Raw genomic sequence first — 14,930 nt, 5'->3', positions numbered from 1 at the left:
AAGACTCTAGGCTGTAATCGCTGCCAAGAGTGCTTCAACAAAGTACTGAGTAAAGGGTCTGAATACTTATGTAGATGTGACATTTCTAAAAACCTGTTTTTTCTTTGTCATTATGGGGTATTGTGTTGTAGATTGATGAGGGAAAAAACGATTTAATCCATTTTAGAATAAGGCTGTAATGTAACAAAATGTGTAAAAAGTCAAGGGGTCAAAACATATCCGAATGCGCTGCACATAATAGGTTGCATAAGGTAGCCAATGTTTAACATTTTTCATGTTTAACAGTTTTCATCTACTAAATAATAAATGAATTGATGTGCGAGAATTATAGTCGAGCTATATCGATTCTATGCCTTCACGGTATTTTCTTATTTTCTATCCATGTGGGGGCGTATCTCCTCACCTCAGTCGAGCGCGCTGCGAACAAACGATTCAACATTGCGGCGTATGAGCTCAAACTCGGAACAAAAGACATCCTCATAAAACAGGGAATGGTGGGAGAAGCGTTGTGAAATGTATAGAAGTTATTTTGAACGCATTAGCAAAAGCGAATAATTATTTGGGCCATTGGTTTAAAGGGTTGTGTCTTGTGTGTTGCCAAATCTGCGGGACGCGCGTTGCTCCCCATCAAAGCCAACTACAGGGGAGGGACATAGCCGATTTCTCGACTTCACCGCTCTGACTGAAGGGGAGGGGGTCCGTAGACCGAAATTGATGGTTGTAGGCTACTGAGAAAGACTAGCTACTCCTGTTGATAATAAAGGCAAAATCCACCTTTCAGTCGAATACAGCTGAGTTGGTGAAACGGGCCGGTGGTGAAGCATGGAGTAAGTAGCCTTTTGACTTTAACTGCATGTATTGCATAGGCTATGTTACGCACTCACGCACAGATCATTTCGGGCGTGCTCAATTTGAACGCTTTCACCCTTTTTGCCACACCTGCAAATTGAAGACAAATATGTACTCTAGCTAATTGCACTGTCGGCCTTTTTGGGGAGTGCACTGTGGGATTTATTTTTTGGAAACAATGAAGAAAGGATGGTATTAGGCTGTGTGAATAGTTTGATTATAAATTCGAACATCAATAAGCAGACAAAATATAATAGAATGGTATTCACAATGACTGTTTTTATTTGTCGGCTTTTTTTAAATAGCCTCCCTGTCTGCCTGTGCTTTGAAAGACATTGGACCTATATCTAGGCTAGGGCAAAGCCGCATGGTCAATCGGCAGTCTATGTAAGGGATATCATCTAGCAACAGCTGGGGAGTCAAGTGAAATACAACATTTGCCCTAAATAACCACTCTCGATAATATGTCCCAATGTGTAACTACCGTGGATTTGAATGGGCAACCAAAAATACTGTGGGTAATTGTCTATCGATTTAGGCTCACAGTGATGTTTGTATTTTTCGGGGATCAATATGGGGAATGTGTAATGCATGTTCCTGAATAATAGCGCGCTGTACATGGGGTTCCTGAATGGTATAGTGCTACGCTGTGCATGTCGCGCTTTATGGAAATAGCAGGGAGCGCTAGATTACGGTACCAGAGGGCCGTGCCTGCTCTAATTGTGTGAGCGGTGGGCGTGCATGTGTAGGAGCTAGGGCAGGCGTTCATTTTCTCCCGGGTGGGCGTGCATGTGTAGGAGCTAGGGCAGGCGTTCATTTTCTCCCGTGTTGACAGAAATGGGCTGTTCCAATATGGCTGAGTGAGCTGATGCGGTTGCTTTAGTGTAGGCTACTTAGACAGATGTTCTAGGAAACATGACTGGTGTTTTATCCCTATGTCATTATGGCTGACTACTTATCAGTGACATACAAAAGATAAAGGGATACATGAAAGTACAATAGGATCCCATGACCATGAGAATGTTACATTGTTGCAGGCCTAGGAAGCCACAAATATTACAATGTTACAATGACTTTGTTTGAATGGTGCACATTTGCCATAGCCTACATTGCTTCAATCTGACTCCAGCTAGGAAAAACCCTTCATTTAACCTGACATACGCAACATCCTCAAGAACACTAGTTTATACACCACCAATTTTGAACATCAAATATGTGATGATTAAACACAGTAGGTACATTGTCATATTGATAAATGTTGTGTCTTCCTTCCACTTGTAGTGTAATTAGGAGGTTCCAGGAGGTTTAGGTTCAGTGTTCAGAATAGTGAAGGTGCCAGCAGTACACAGTAGGGTACAGGTGTGTGATTTGAAGTTCAAATAATGCAGTAGGCTCCGATGAGAGAGGATTTGAGTAAAGCTGTGTTATAAGAGAATATAGTACAACACACACATACCAGACAGAGCTCATGTTTGATATCCATAAGACTTTGATGGAGCCATTGACTTGAGGAACAGCTGTGGAAAACACGTACCAAGAAAATCTTGAATGCATTTCAGTAGATTTTTTGTCTTAATTACTTATTTCCAATTATTCGACATCTGGTCAATATTTTGTTTACCAGACCATTGATAGCCTTACAAATCTGAACACCACAAATCCTTCTTAATTTCCCTCCCTTGTTGGCTGCTGACAAAGACAGAGACACAGAGATACAGAGTGGTATTCTGGCCATTTCTCAGACCGTCTTCCCATTGCTAATGGCCATTCGATATGGGCTGGACCTATCACCATCGGGATTCCATGGAGCAACTGTTTGGAGAGCAGAGGCCGAGATAGTCCTCTCATTTCATCCAGCCTCTGCTTCTGCCTCAGCCTTCAGCCTCTCCCTCTCTCACATAACAGTCATTAAGTCTGATCTGCTCCCTGCCATCTCTCTACTCCTCCTTCTTCATCCTCCCCTTCCTCTATTCTCTGCATGGGTCCTCCTTCACATTTCTCAACAACCATTGGGTTTATTTCAATCTTAATAACATATGATTAGATACAGTATAGTACAACTCTTACAGTATTATACAATAAATATTCCAGCAGTCTTGAAAGAAGGACAATAGAAGTTATCTCATCCCAGTCAGCCCACAAGGGTGATTCTCAAGCCAGCCAGTGGTGTCCCAGTCCCCCTCTGTCATCCGTCAGTCACAGTGACACACATTCAACGTAGCCTTTGGGACAGACCAGACCTCACGCAGTGGAGGGGAGTGTGGCACTGTGGTGTGGGTCTTGTTGTTGAGGGTTAGCGCACAGACACGTGCCACTGGTGGTGACCATGACACTTCAGGGCCGTTTGAACTGACTTCAAAGAGTGGTATTTAGCCTTAGGGTCTTTATAGATACAGTGGCAAGAAAAAGTATGTGAACCCTTTGGAATTACCTGGATTTATGCATAAATTGGTCAACAAATTTGATCTGATCTTCATCTAAGTCACAACAATAGACAAACACAGTGTGCTTAAACTAATAACACAAATTATTATATGTGTCTTGTCTATATTGAATACATAATTTAAACATTCACAGTGTAGGTTAGAAAAAGTATGTGAACCCCTAGGCTAATGACTTCTCCAAAAGGTAATTGGAGTCAGGAGTTAGCTAACCTGGAGTCCAATCAATGAGACGAGATTGGAGATGCAGGTTAGAGGTGCCTTGCCCTATAAAAAAACACTCACAAAATTTGAGTTTGCTATTCACAAGAAGCATTGCCTGATGTGAATCCTGCCTCAAACAAAAGAGATCTCAGAAGACCTAAGATTAAGAATTTTTGACTTGCACAAAGCTGGTAAAGGGTTACAAAATTATCTCTAAAAGCCTTGATGTTCATCAGTCCACGGTAAGAACGCAGAATGCTCAATGAGGTTAAGAAGAATCCTAGAGTGTCAGCTAAAGACTTACAGAAATCTCTGGAACATGCTAACATCTCTGTTGACGAGGCTACGATACGTTAAACACACACCACGAAAGAAGCCACTGCTGTCCAAAAAAAAACATTGCTGCACGTCTGAAGTTTGCAAAAGTGCAAAATATTCTGTGGACAGATTAAACTACAGTTGAGTTGTTTGGAAGGAACACACAACACTATGTGTGGAGAAAAAAAGTCACAGCACACCAACATCAAAACCTCATCCCAACTGTAAAGTATGGTGGAGGGAGCATCATGGTTCGGGGCTGCTTTGCTGCCTCAGGGCCTGGACAGCTTGCTATCATCGACAGAAAAATGAATTCCCAAGTTTATCAAGACATTTTGCAGGAGAATGTAAGGCTATCTGTCTGCCAACTGAAGCTCAACAGAAGTTGGGTGATGCAACAGGACAACGACCCAAAACACAGAAGGTAACAACAGAATGGCTTCAACAGAAGAAAATACGCCTTCTGGAGTGGCCCAGTCAGAGTCCTGACCTCAACCCGATTGAGATGCTGTGGTATGACCTCAAGAGAGCAGTTCACACCAGACATCCCAAGGATATTGCTGAACTGAAACAGTTTTGTTAAGAGGAATGGTCCAAAATTCCTCCTGACCGTTGTGCAGGTCTGATCCGCAACTACAGAAAACATTTGGTTGAGGTTATTGCTGCCAAAGGAGTGTCATCCAGTTATTAAATCCATACTTTTCCCACCCTGCACTGTGAATGTTAACACGGTGTGTTCAGTAAAGACATGAAAACATATAATTGTTTGTGTGTTATTAGTTTATGTAGACTGTGTTTGTCTATTGTTGTGACCTAGATGAAGTCAAATTTTATGACCAATTTATGCAGAAATCGGGGTATTTCTAAAGGGTTCACATACTTTTTCTTGCCACTGTACATAGCCGATAGCATATCTGATACTTATATAGATGATAGATATATATAGCTGTAATATATGCATAGTAGCCTATACTAAAAAGCCTTTTATACTAAAACGCCACGCCCATGGACGTCAGTTTCTTTTCCACAATAAGTCTGGATCTGAGTACCTTCCCAAAGATTTCTAAAATGGTAACACATTCAAACAGTTCTGATTGGTCGTAGAAACTGATGGTTTGGGCCAGAGCCAGAACACACGTGGGCAAAGCAGCGTTTTAAATATTCATCATTGGCTTTGATACTCTGATTGGTTAGAGATGATCCAATTGCTTATGAAAGTTTTGTACAACACCCCTTATTTTGATGTCACCACAAACGACTTTAACGATGGCAGTTTCAGACTGAAGTATGTAGTGAACAACGAGCAGCGGAATAATTCAGTTTGAGTCATCAGGCAACTGTGCAACTGCCACTCTGTACTTTTGCTTTCACTGGTTTTACACTGGTGACAACTCCAAGGGTTCGGGAATCGGACAAGATCGAGGAGTATAGATTGATTTTGTGTTGCTGTTCCCAGCACAGCAACTAGTCCCCCCGGATTATTTTTTCGCAGGGACGGTCTCCATAGAAACCACGGGCGGCATTCCTCTGTCAGCCGAACAGTTTTGTTAGAGTCCTTTTAATTAATAACAGCTTTACAGAATTTCACAACAAAAATATATGAATCTCAGCGTAGTACTTTATGTGGCCGACAGCTCTGAAGAAAGGTTTGGCCTCTACATTTACATTTACATTTAAGTCATTTAGCAGACGCTCTTATCCAGAGCGACTTACAAATTGGTGCATTCACCTTATGACATCCAGTGGAACAACCACTTTACAATAGTGCATCTAAATCTTTTAAGGGGGGGGGGGGGTCAGAAGGATTACTTTATCCTATCCTAGGTATTCCTTGAAGAGGTGGGGTTTCAGGTGTCTCCGGAAGGTGGTGATTGACTCCGCTGTCCTGGCGTCGTGAGGGAGTTTGTTCCACCATTGGGGTGCCAGAGCAGCGAACAGTTTTGACTGGGCTGAGCGGGAACTGTACTTCCTCAGTGGTAGGGAGGCGAGCAGGCCAGAGGTGGATGAACGCAGTGCCCTTGTTTGGGTGTAGGGCCTGATCAGAGCCTGAAGGTACTGAGGTGCCGTTCCCCTCACAGCTCCGTAGGCAAGCACCATGGTCTTGTAGCGGATGCGAGCTTCAACTGGAAGCCAGTGGAGAGAGCGGAGGAGCGGGGTGACGTGAGAGAACTTGGGAAGGTTGAACACCAGACGGGCTGCGGCGTTCTGGATGAGTTGTAGGGGTTTAATGGCACAGGCAGGGAGCCCAGCCAACAGCGAGTTGCAGTAATCCAGACGGGAGATGACAAGTGCCTGGATTAGGACCTGCGCCGCTTCCTGTGTGAGGCAGGGTCGTACTCTGCGGATGTTGTAGAGCATGAACCTACAGGAACGGGCCACCGCCTTGATGTTAGTTGAGAACGACAGGGTGTTGTCCAGGATCACGCCAAGGTTCTTAGCGCTCTGGGAGGAGGACACAATGGAGTTGTCAACCGTGATGGCGAGATCATGGAACGGGCAGTCCTTCCCCGGGAGGAAGAGCAGCTCCGTCTTGCCGAGGTTCAGCTTGAGGTGGTGGTCCGTCATCCACACTGATATGTCTGCCAGACATGCAGAGATGCGATTCGCCACCTGGTCATCAGAAGGGGGAAAGGAGAAGATTAATTGTGTGTCGTCTGCATAGCAATGATAGGAGAGACCATGTGAGGTTATGACAGAGCCAAGTGACTTGGTGTATAGCGAGAATAGGAGAGGGCCTAGAACAGAGCCCTGGGGGACACCAGTGGTGAGAGCACGTGGTGAGGAGACAGATTCTCGCCACGCCACCTGGTAGGAGCGACCTGTCAGGTAGGACGCAATCCAAGCGTGGGCCGCGCCGGAGATGCCCAACTCGGAGAGGGTGGAGAGGAGGATCTGATGGTTCACAGTATCGAAGGCAGCCGATAGGTCTAGGAGGATGAGAGCAGAGGAGAGAGAGTTAGCTTTAGCAGTGCGGAGCGCCTCCGTGATACAGAGAAGAGCAGTCTCAGTTGAATGACTAGTCTTGAAACCTGACTGATTTGGATCAAGAAGGTCATTCTGAGAGAGATAGCGGGAGAGCTGGCCAAGGACGGCACATTCGAGAGTTTTGGAGAGAAAAGAAAGAAGGGATACTGGTCTGTAGTTGTTGACATCGGAGGGATCGAGTGTAGGTTTTTTCAGCAGGGGTGCAACTCTCGCTCTCTTGAAGACGGAAGGGACGTAGCCAGCGGTCAAGGATGAGTTGATGAGCGAGGTGAGGTAAGGGAGAAGGTCTCCGGAAATGGTCTGGAGAAGAGAGGAGGGGATAGGGTCAAGCGGGCAGGTTGTTGGGCGGCCGGCCGTCACAAGACGCGAGATTTCATCTGGAGAGAGAGGGGAGAAAGAGGTCAGAGCACAGGGTAGGGCAGTGTGAGCAGAACCAGCGGTGTCGTTTGACTTAGCAAACGAGGATCGGATGTCGTCGACCTTCTTTTCAAAATGGTTGACGAAGTCATCTGCAGAGAGGGAGGAGGGGGGAGGAGGGGGAGGAGGATTCAGGAGGGAGGAGAAGGTGGCAAAGAGCTTCCTAGGGTTAGAGGCAGATGCTTGGAATTTAGAGTGGTAGAAAGTGGCTTTAGCAGCAGAGACAGAAGAGGAAAATGTAGAGAGGAGGGAGTGAAAGGATGCCAGGTCCGCAGGGAGGCGAGTTTTCCTCCATTTCCGCTCGGCTGCCCGGAGCCCTGTTCTGTGAGCTCGCAATGAGTCGTCGAGCCACGGAGCAGGAGGGGAGGACCGAGCCGGCCTGGAGGATAGGGGACATAGAGAGTCAAAGGATGCAGAAAGGGAGGAGAGGAGGGTTGAGGAGGCAGAATCAGGAGATAGGTTGGAGAAGGTTTGAGCAGAGGGAAGAGATGATAGGATGGAAGAGGAGAGAGTAGCGGGGGAGAGAGAGCGAAGGTTGGGACGGCGCGATACCATCCGAGTAGGGGCAGTGTGGGAAGTGATGGATGAGAGCGAGAGGGAAAAGGATACAAGGTAGTGGTCGGAGACTTGGAGGGGAGTTGCAATGAGGTTAGTGGAAGAACAGCATCTAGTAAAGATGAGGTCAAGCGTATTGCCTGCCTTGTGAGTAGGGGGGGAAGGTGAGAGGGTGAGGTCAAAAGAGGAGAGGAGTGGAAAGAAGGAGGCAGAGAGGAATGAGTCAAAGGTAGACGTGGGGAGGTTAAAGTCACCCAGAACTGTGAGAGGTGAGCCGTCCTCAGGAAAGGAGCTTATCAGGGCATCAAGCTCATTGATGAACTCTCCAAGGGAACCTGGAGGGCGATAAATGATAAGGATGTTAAGCTTGAAAGGGCTGGTAACTGTGACAGCATGGAATTCAAAGGAGGCGATAGACAGATGGGTAAGGGGAGAAAGGGAGAAAGACCACTTGGGAGAGATGAGGATCCCGGTGCCGCCACCCCGCTGACCAGAAGCTCTCGGGGTGTGCGAGAACACGTGGGCAGACGAGGAGAGAGCAGTAGGAGTAGCAGTGTTATCTGTGGTGATCCATGTTTCCGTCAGTGCCAAGAAGTCGAGGGACTGGAGGGAAGCATAGGCTGAGAGGAACTCTGCCTTGTTGGCCGCAGATCGGCAGTTCCAGAGGCTGCCGGAGACCTGGGACTCCACGTGGGTGGTGCGCGCTGGGACCACCAGGTTAGGGTGGCCGCGGCCACGCGGTGTGAAGCGTTTGTATGGTCTGTGCAGAGAGGAGAGAACAGGGATAGACAGACACATAGTTGACAGGCTACAGAAGAGGCTACGCTAATGCAAAGGAGATTGGAATGACAAGTGAACTACACGTTTCGAATGTTCAGAAAGTTAAGCTTGCGTTGCAGAAATCTTATTGACCAAAATTATTAAAATGATACAGTACTGCGGAAGTGGGCTAGCTAGCAGTGGCTGCGTTGTTGACTTTGTTTGAGAGTGTCGCTGGCTAGGTAACCTCGGTAGCTAGCTATGTAACCTCGGTAACTGGCTCGTTAATTAGTATAAACTACACAATTGTCTTAGATACAAGGACAGCAAAGACAACTATGTAGCTAGCTAACACTACACTAATCAATCGTTCCGTTGATCCGTTGAATGTAATAGTTTCTACAGTGTTGCTATTCGGTGGCTAGCTGGCTAGCGAGCAGTGTTGACTACGTTACGTTACGTTAAAAGGACGAAAAATAGCTGGCTAGCTAACCGAATTAGTCTAAACTACGCAGTTATCTTAGAAACAAAGACAGCAAAGACAACTATGTAGCTAGCTAACACTACACTAATCGAGTCGTTCCGTTGAATGTAATAGTTACTACAGTGTTGCTGTTCGGTGGCTAGCTGGCTAGGTAGCAGTGTTGACTACGTTACGTTAAAAGTTACGTTAAAAGAACGAAGAATAGCTGGCTAGCTACGCAATTATCTTTGATACAAAGACGGCTAAGTAGCTAGCTAAGATTAAACAAATCAAACCGTTGTACTGTAATGAAATGAAATGAGAGATAGGCTGTGACTACAAACAAGGCGTTGATATACAGTATTTATATAATTTATATCTACACTCAATTATTCAATGAAAGTCCAGTTATTGGTTGTTTCTTGTTTGTCTCCACCATAAAGGCCATCATCCAGCTTTTAAAGGGGTGGCTCTGTTTTTTTTCATGACTTAAAAAAGCTGAACCATCCCTTTAAGAGCTTTGATTTACTCTAGTTTACACAAACATTATACTCAATAACAGTATGACAATAATGGGATTTACTTTCACGTTTGGTGCATAAGCAAAAATATCTCCTAAGTTCAAGCCTTTGTCTGAACTATTTAATTGATCAATTTAACTTTGAGATCTTTGAGACCACACTTCATTCATGACTTCCAGCCCTGAGACAAGTGCTATGATCTTGAATTGTTTGAACAGTATTATATGAACAGTATCTTTCTCATTGTACTCTTGCACAGAGAAAGAACTGTGTTATCTGAGTGTTAAAGGACAAAAGAGGTGAATTAAGTGTATTTTGCCTGGACACTAAAAACAGTTAGCCCAGTATGACAGTCTGCCATGATCATTGACCTGTTTTGAAGAAGCCCTTTTGTCACTCATACTTTCTGCTAATTCATGTCACAAGGTCATGCCATGTCCTACTTTGACCTTTGTTAGGATCAATCCTGAGTGTCCTCTGTACGGTGCTTTGTGATTGGCTCATGATAGCCTTAGGGCCTCAATGGTTTTCCAATCAGCTATTCGTTGATAACCAAACACAATTTATCCTCTCAAATCTGCTATACTCCCTCTCCCAGTCACAGCTACTTTGTCCCAGGGTATAGCGGACTTTCAGTGCACCACCACTGTGTGTCATAACATAATTGGAGAATATTTACAGCGCAGGACTTCTATTGGTACTTGTGCAGGCAAGGTCACATTGCTTCTTAGCGTCTCATACCCCCCTGAATGATGACTAGATAGTGGGCCATGCCGCCTGTAAGGCCTCAGCACTGGACTTAAGTCGTAGATATATAGTTTCTATTCGTTTTCTCGTCGCACGGTCAACTGAGCAGACTGAATATGGCCATGTAATGACCTTTGTCATCTCGTTTTAACCACCATTTAATTAAATCCTAACGAAATGTTGGGTCAGACTCCTGGGTGTGTTTAGCATAAGATGAACACAATGATACAGATACAATGGTAGAAGTGATTTAAAGGTCTATTCACTTCTAGCCCTGGTTGTTTAGTAAATGGGAACTGAAGTCAGCTTGCATTCCTCCTAAATAAGACATTCTCTGAGGGGCAAGAAGCGGCAAAGCTGTCATATTACTGTTCCTCTGGGTTACTAAGGAGGAGCAATATTAATGAAAAGAGAAGTTTGTCTTAAGAAGTTGGCCGTTACACCTGCGGCCATGGGAATGTACAAAGCACAATGATGCACAATAGCCTTAGTTAGTTTAATCCACGTTTTAAGGAATGAAAAGGAAATACATGATTGTGTTATTTGTGCAAAATGTCCATATAGATTCAGTAAATGTTGTATATCTACAGTATCTTACTGTGAAGTCATTGTCTGTTAAGAGTTTATAGCCTAATTAATATGTTGACACAAAGACACATTTTGTGTCAATTCCCAAATCATATGAATGTCATATAGTGATCCTTTCATTGTTTTGCCAGATTATTATAGACTACAATATTCCTAGTTAATTTGCAAAATATATAATGTTACTTTTAGATTTGTGCCCTTACTGTTGCTATATCTGTCCATTTAGTATCTACTGTATCATACATGTTAGAATATTACATTTTTGTTATATATATACTGAACAAAAATATAAATGCAGCATGCAACAATTTTAAAGATTTTACTGAGTTAAGGTTCAGATGAGAAAATCGGTCAATTTTTGCATATGGAACATTTCTGGGATCTTTTATTTCAGATCATGAAACATGGGATGATGGGTTTATATTTTTGGTCAGTATAAATTTACATTTTAGTCATTTAGCAGACGCTCCTTTACAGAGCGATTTACAGGAGCAATATTCATTCACATGACATTCATATGCATTGTCATACTCAGAGGGCTGTTTCCGACAATACAGTGGTGGTTTTCTTTGTGTTTTTCACTCATGTATGTGGCTGCGAATTGACTTTTATTTTTGACTCTAATGGCTCAGTGTCTCACCCCATCCTGTTGTCCAAACAGGATGAGACCAAGTAAACCCACATGTTAACACAGATTCATCGATTGCCAAAGTTTGAGATTAGACAACAATCCAACACACATTGTTCCTGAACAATAAACAATTGTAACTATTTATAGACAAAAGCATTCGAGAGCATTTTTGAAATGGCTAAAATTTCATTTTGAAATACACAATAGTAAAAGGTCAAATATCGTGACAACCGGAACTGATTTAGGAATGTAGCGCTTTCAACGCCTTCCTTTCATTTTACAAAATGAACCCTGTAATCTGCTCACAGCCAGGATGCAAATTCATCCATCAGCAAAAGCTTTGGGATATTTTCCTCTGTCTTCTTCCCACCTTGGTCTTCATGCTAAAAGGTTAAATTGATAATCCCTGAGCCCTGAATTTGTCAGTGGTGACATTTCCTCATGGTTTTATTGGGCAGGGATTATTTATCTGTGTGGATTTTATCAGGGTACACCACATTAGCCTGTTGAGGGTTTGAGTTGGAGCCTCTATTGTCCAGTGGAAATGGTGGTCGGGGCTAGGGAAAGAAGGCAGACCACCCTGGTGTAGGATTACAAAATTCAGGAAACTTTCCCCATATTCCCAGTTTTTTTCAGAAATCGCTGCTGAATGATTCCCAGTTTAAGGATTCTTTCCCTGTTTATTCACTTCTGATTTTGGGAATCCTCCAATTGGGATTCATGAAAACCCTTGGAACTTTTTAAGGAATTTTGCAAAGCTAGCCTAGGGTACAGAGTGTACTGACAGTAGCAGCCACAACACCGGAACACACCTTCCCCATGAGGCTTATTAGTTAATGGCGTTACATCACCGTCTGTCTCCATTTCTCTTCTTTCATTCTTGTTCGTAGATGTTGATAGAACCATAATGGCTTACCAGAGGTGGGACCAAATCATTGTTATTCGAGTCACAAGCAAGTCTCAAGTCACAAGGTCTGAGACTCAAGTCGAGTCCCAAGTAGAACGGGTCGAGTCAAGTCCAAGTCGCACATTCTAAGAGCAAGTCATGTCGAGTCATGCGTTTTTTCAAGTCATGTCAAATAAAAAAAATAATCTATACATGCAAAAACGTGTTAAACTACAACAAATGTTGTCTATTTATTGAGGCTACCAGACAGCCATTTTCATTATTTTGTCAACAACACTTTGCAAATATTCGAACAACAAAATCCAAATTGGCAAGGTCAAGGTAATGGTTAACCATATTACCAATAGCTTAACTGGGATTTTGTAGGACCAGATAAGCTGTCGTAAAGTCAAAAGGACACTAAAATGAGATATTTTACCAACCTAAATAAAGACTAGATTTATGAGTATTCAGTGCAAGTACACCACCCTATTCTCAGCAGGCCAGCAGGGCAATACCATTTGTTGAGATTAGTAGTGGTGTCTGACTCCGTGCCCCTTCCTTCTGTTGCTGCTTGTAGAGGGTGTTGGAGGAAGTGCCACAGTGTTGTGTTTGGGGATAGAAAACCCCCCAAGTTCTTATTTTTTACTGTCTCATTGTCGGTCTGCATGATGTGACCCCACCCAGCCTGTCACTGTGTCTGTGTCCCGCACGTCTCCCTCCATGTGACGAGGGACAGGACATGCCCGTTGGCCTCGATCACATTACACTGCAGACTAGAGCGAATCAAGGCGAATCAGGCTCTCTAGAGCTTCCCTTTGCCGACTCTGCAGAATATTTCCTGTCATTGCGAGGGACAGTGGTGTTGGTCATGAAGCCTTAAAGCTTCTCTTTGTCGCCCGCCCGCATGTGTTCTTTTTTGGGGCGTGACAGCAAGACATACTCAGCCCTGCTTTCAAAACAGAACGCCTGACCAGTGAAGTGTATGGTTTTGAATTGAAGACCTTACAGTGGGAACAGAAGGAGAGTAAAATAGGCTGGTCCAGCTAGACACACTCTGCCTGGGAGGAAAAACATCTGTTTCAGCTCATTTATGTGTTTGATTTCTTTGGAAATACAGAATAGATGCCTTAGATTCCTTATTCTCAATGAGCTTATCAGGAAAGATACAGAGAAATGGCAAAGAAATCAGTGTAAAATGTGTGTTATTACATTTCTAGTGATTGTAGGTGCCTCTGCACTAACCCTGCATTTATTTTAAAAGTAAGCTCATCATTCTGTCATATTTGACCAAGTATCTTGCTGAAGAAACTGTTCGGTTTATGCTTTGGTTTCCGAATTGTTATTACGAAGCACTCAGAATAGCACCAAGCCCTCTAGAAATGCCCAGACCACATCAACAAAGCGGAACACATCTCTTAGTATTTGAAGTGACTCTGCACCTGTGCTCACTAATTTCCCCATTTCCATTGAACTTTTTACCTGCCTAATCTAATCTGAGTGGACATATTTCACATTCTTTTTTTTGTTTCCCACACACAGAACTGTGTCATTGTCCTTGCTCTCACTGACACCAGACTCCAGAGTACTCTCTTAGTACGAAATCACTGATTCCGAGGGGAAATGTAAATTCTTGAAAAGCCTACAGTGTTCCCAAGGAGTAGGATTCCGGTATGTGGAATGGATCCAGGGATGCCAAACTTGTCTAAGCATAAACAACAATAATATACAGGCAGCACTACTGTTAGCACCTCCAACTGAAGTATGACTAAGATCCAATACCACATAGAATTTCACAATTTACTGTAAGTGGAAACACAGTAGTTTAAAAATATCCATGGAGTATACGTACATCTCTGTATCTGAACAATATACTGCACTCTAAGAAAAACATTTTCTATGTAGATCCATACAGGGCTCTTTGGTTTGTTCTCATAGGGGAACCCTTTTTGGTGCTGGGTAAAACCCTTTGCAGAGTGTTCTATCTAGGACCATCTATGCAGGGTTTTTCAAATAACCCCCTGTATATGGTTCTGCCTAAAACCCTCTATGAAAGGTTCTACTGAGAACCCTTTTAACTTTGGAGGATTCTTCCTAGAACCCTCTATGAACGGTTCCACCAGCCTTTATTTAAGACAATACATTACATATATCATAAGGCCTTTCTTTGAGGCCCTAGTTATACCCTAACACAGTGGTCAAATCAAATTAAATCAAGCTTTATTTATACAGCACATTTCAGACATGGATGTGCTTTACATGAAAAAATGAATAAAAACAATGAAAATAAAAGCTGCATTATTTACTACACAACAAACATAAGATAAACAACTAAAGAATGACACAAACTGAACGACTAAAAAGCACCCTAAGGAAAAGCAAAGCTAAAAAGACGTTTTAATATCTCTTTTACATATGTCCTACGTTTCAGCCCTCCTCAGGTTCTCTGGCTGCCTCTCCATGCCTCTTGGTCCTAGACTTTGGGATAGTTAAAAGGCCAGTGCCAGAGGACCTGAATTACCTACCGGGTACATAACTTAAAAGCACGTCTGACATGTATTGTGGT

General features: G+C 43.5%; 1 protein-coding gene across 4 annotated transcripts in view; it reads left to right on the top strand.

Moving 5' to 3' along the window:
• The first annotated feature begins 388 nt into the window (after positions 1 to 388).
• The window catches only part of LOC139539576 (paralemmin-1-like), a 70,998-nt gene continuing 56,456 nt past the window's right edge, over positions 389 to 14,930 (top strand). The window contains exon 1 of one of the 4 annotated variants that reach the window (XM_071342643.1): positions 389 to 827. In XM_071342643.1, the coding sequence (XP_071198744.1) occupies positions 823 to 827 (5 nt within the window). In that variant the 5' untranslated portion in view covers positions 389 to 822. The remainder of the gene's footprint in view (positions 828 to 14,930) is intronic. The other 3 variants (XM_071342645.1, XM_071342646.1, XM_071342647.1) reach the window with 3 other exon arrangements.

Source organism: Salvelinus alpinus, chromosome 15 (genome assembly GCF_045679555.1).
Source record: "Salvelinus alpinus chromosome 15, SLU_Salpinus.1, whole genome shotgun sequence".
Classification (NCBI taxonomy): Eukaryota; Metazoa; Chordata; class Actinopteri; order Salmoniformes; family Salmonidae; genus Salvelinus; species Salvelinus alpinus.
Note: the sequence above shows the minus strand (reverse complement) of the source record. Positions and strands in the feature narration are given on the sequence as shown.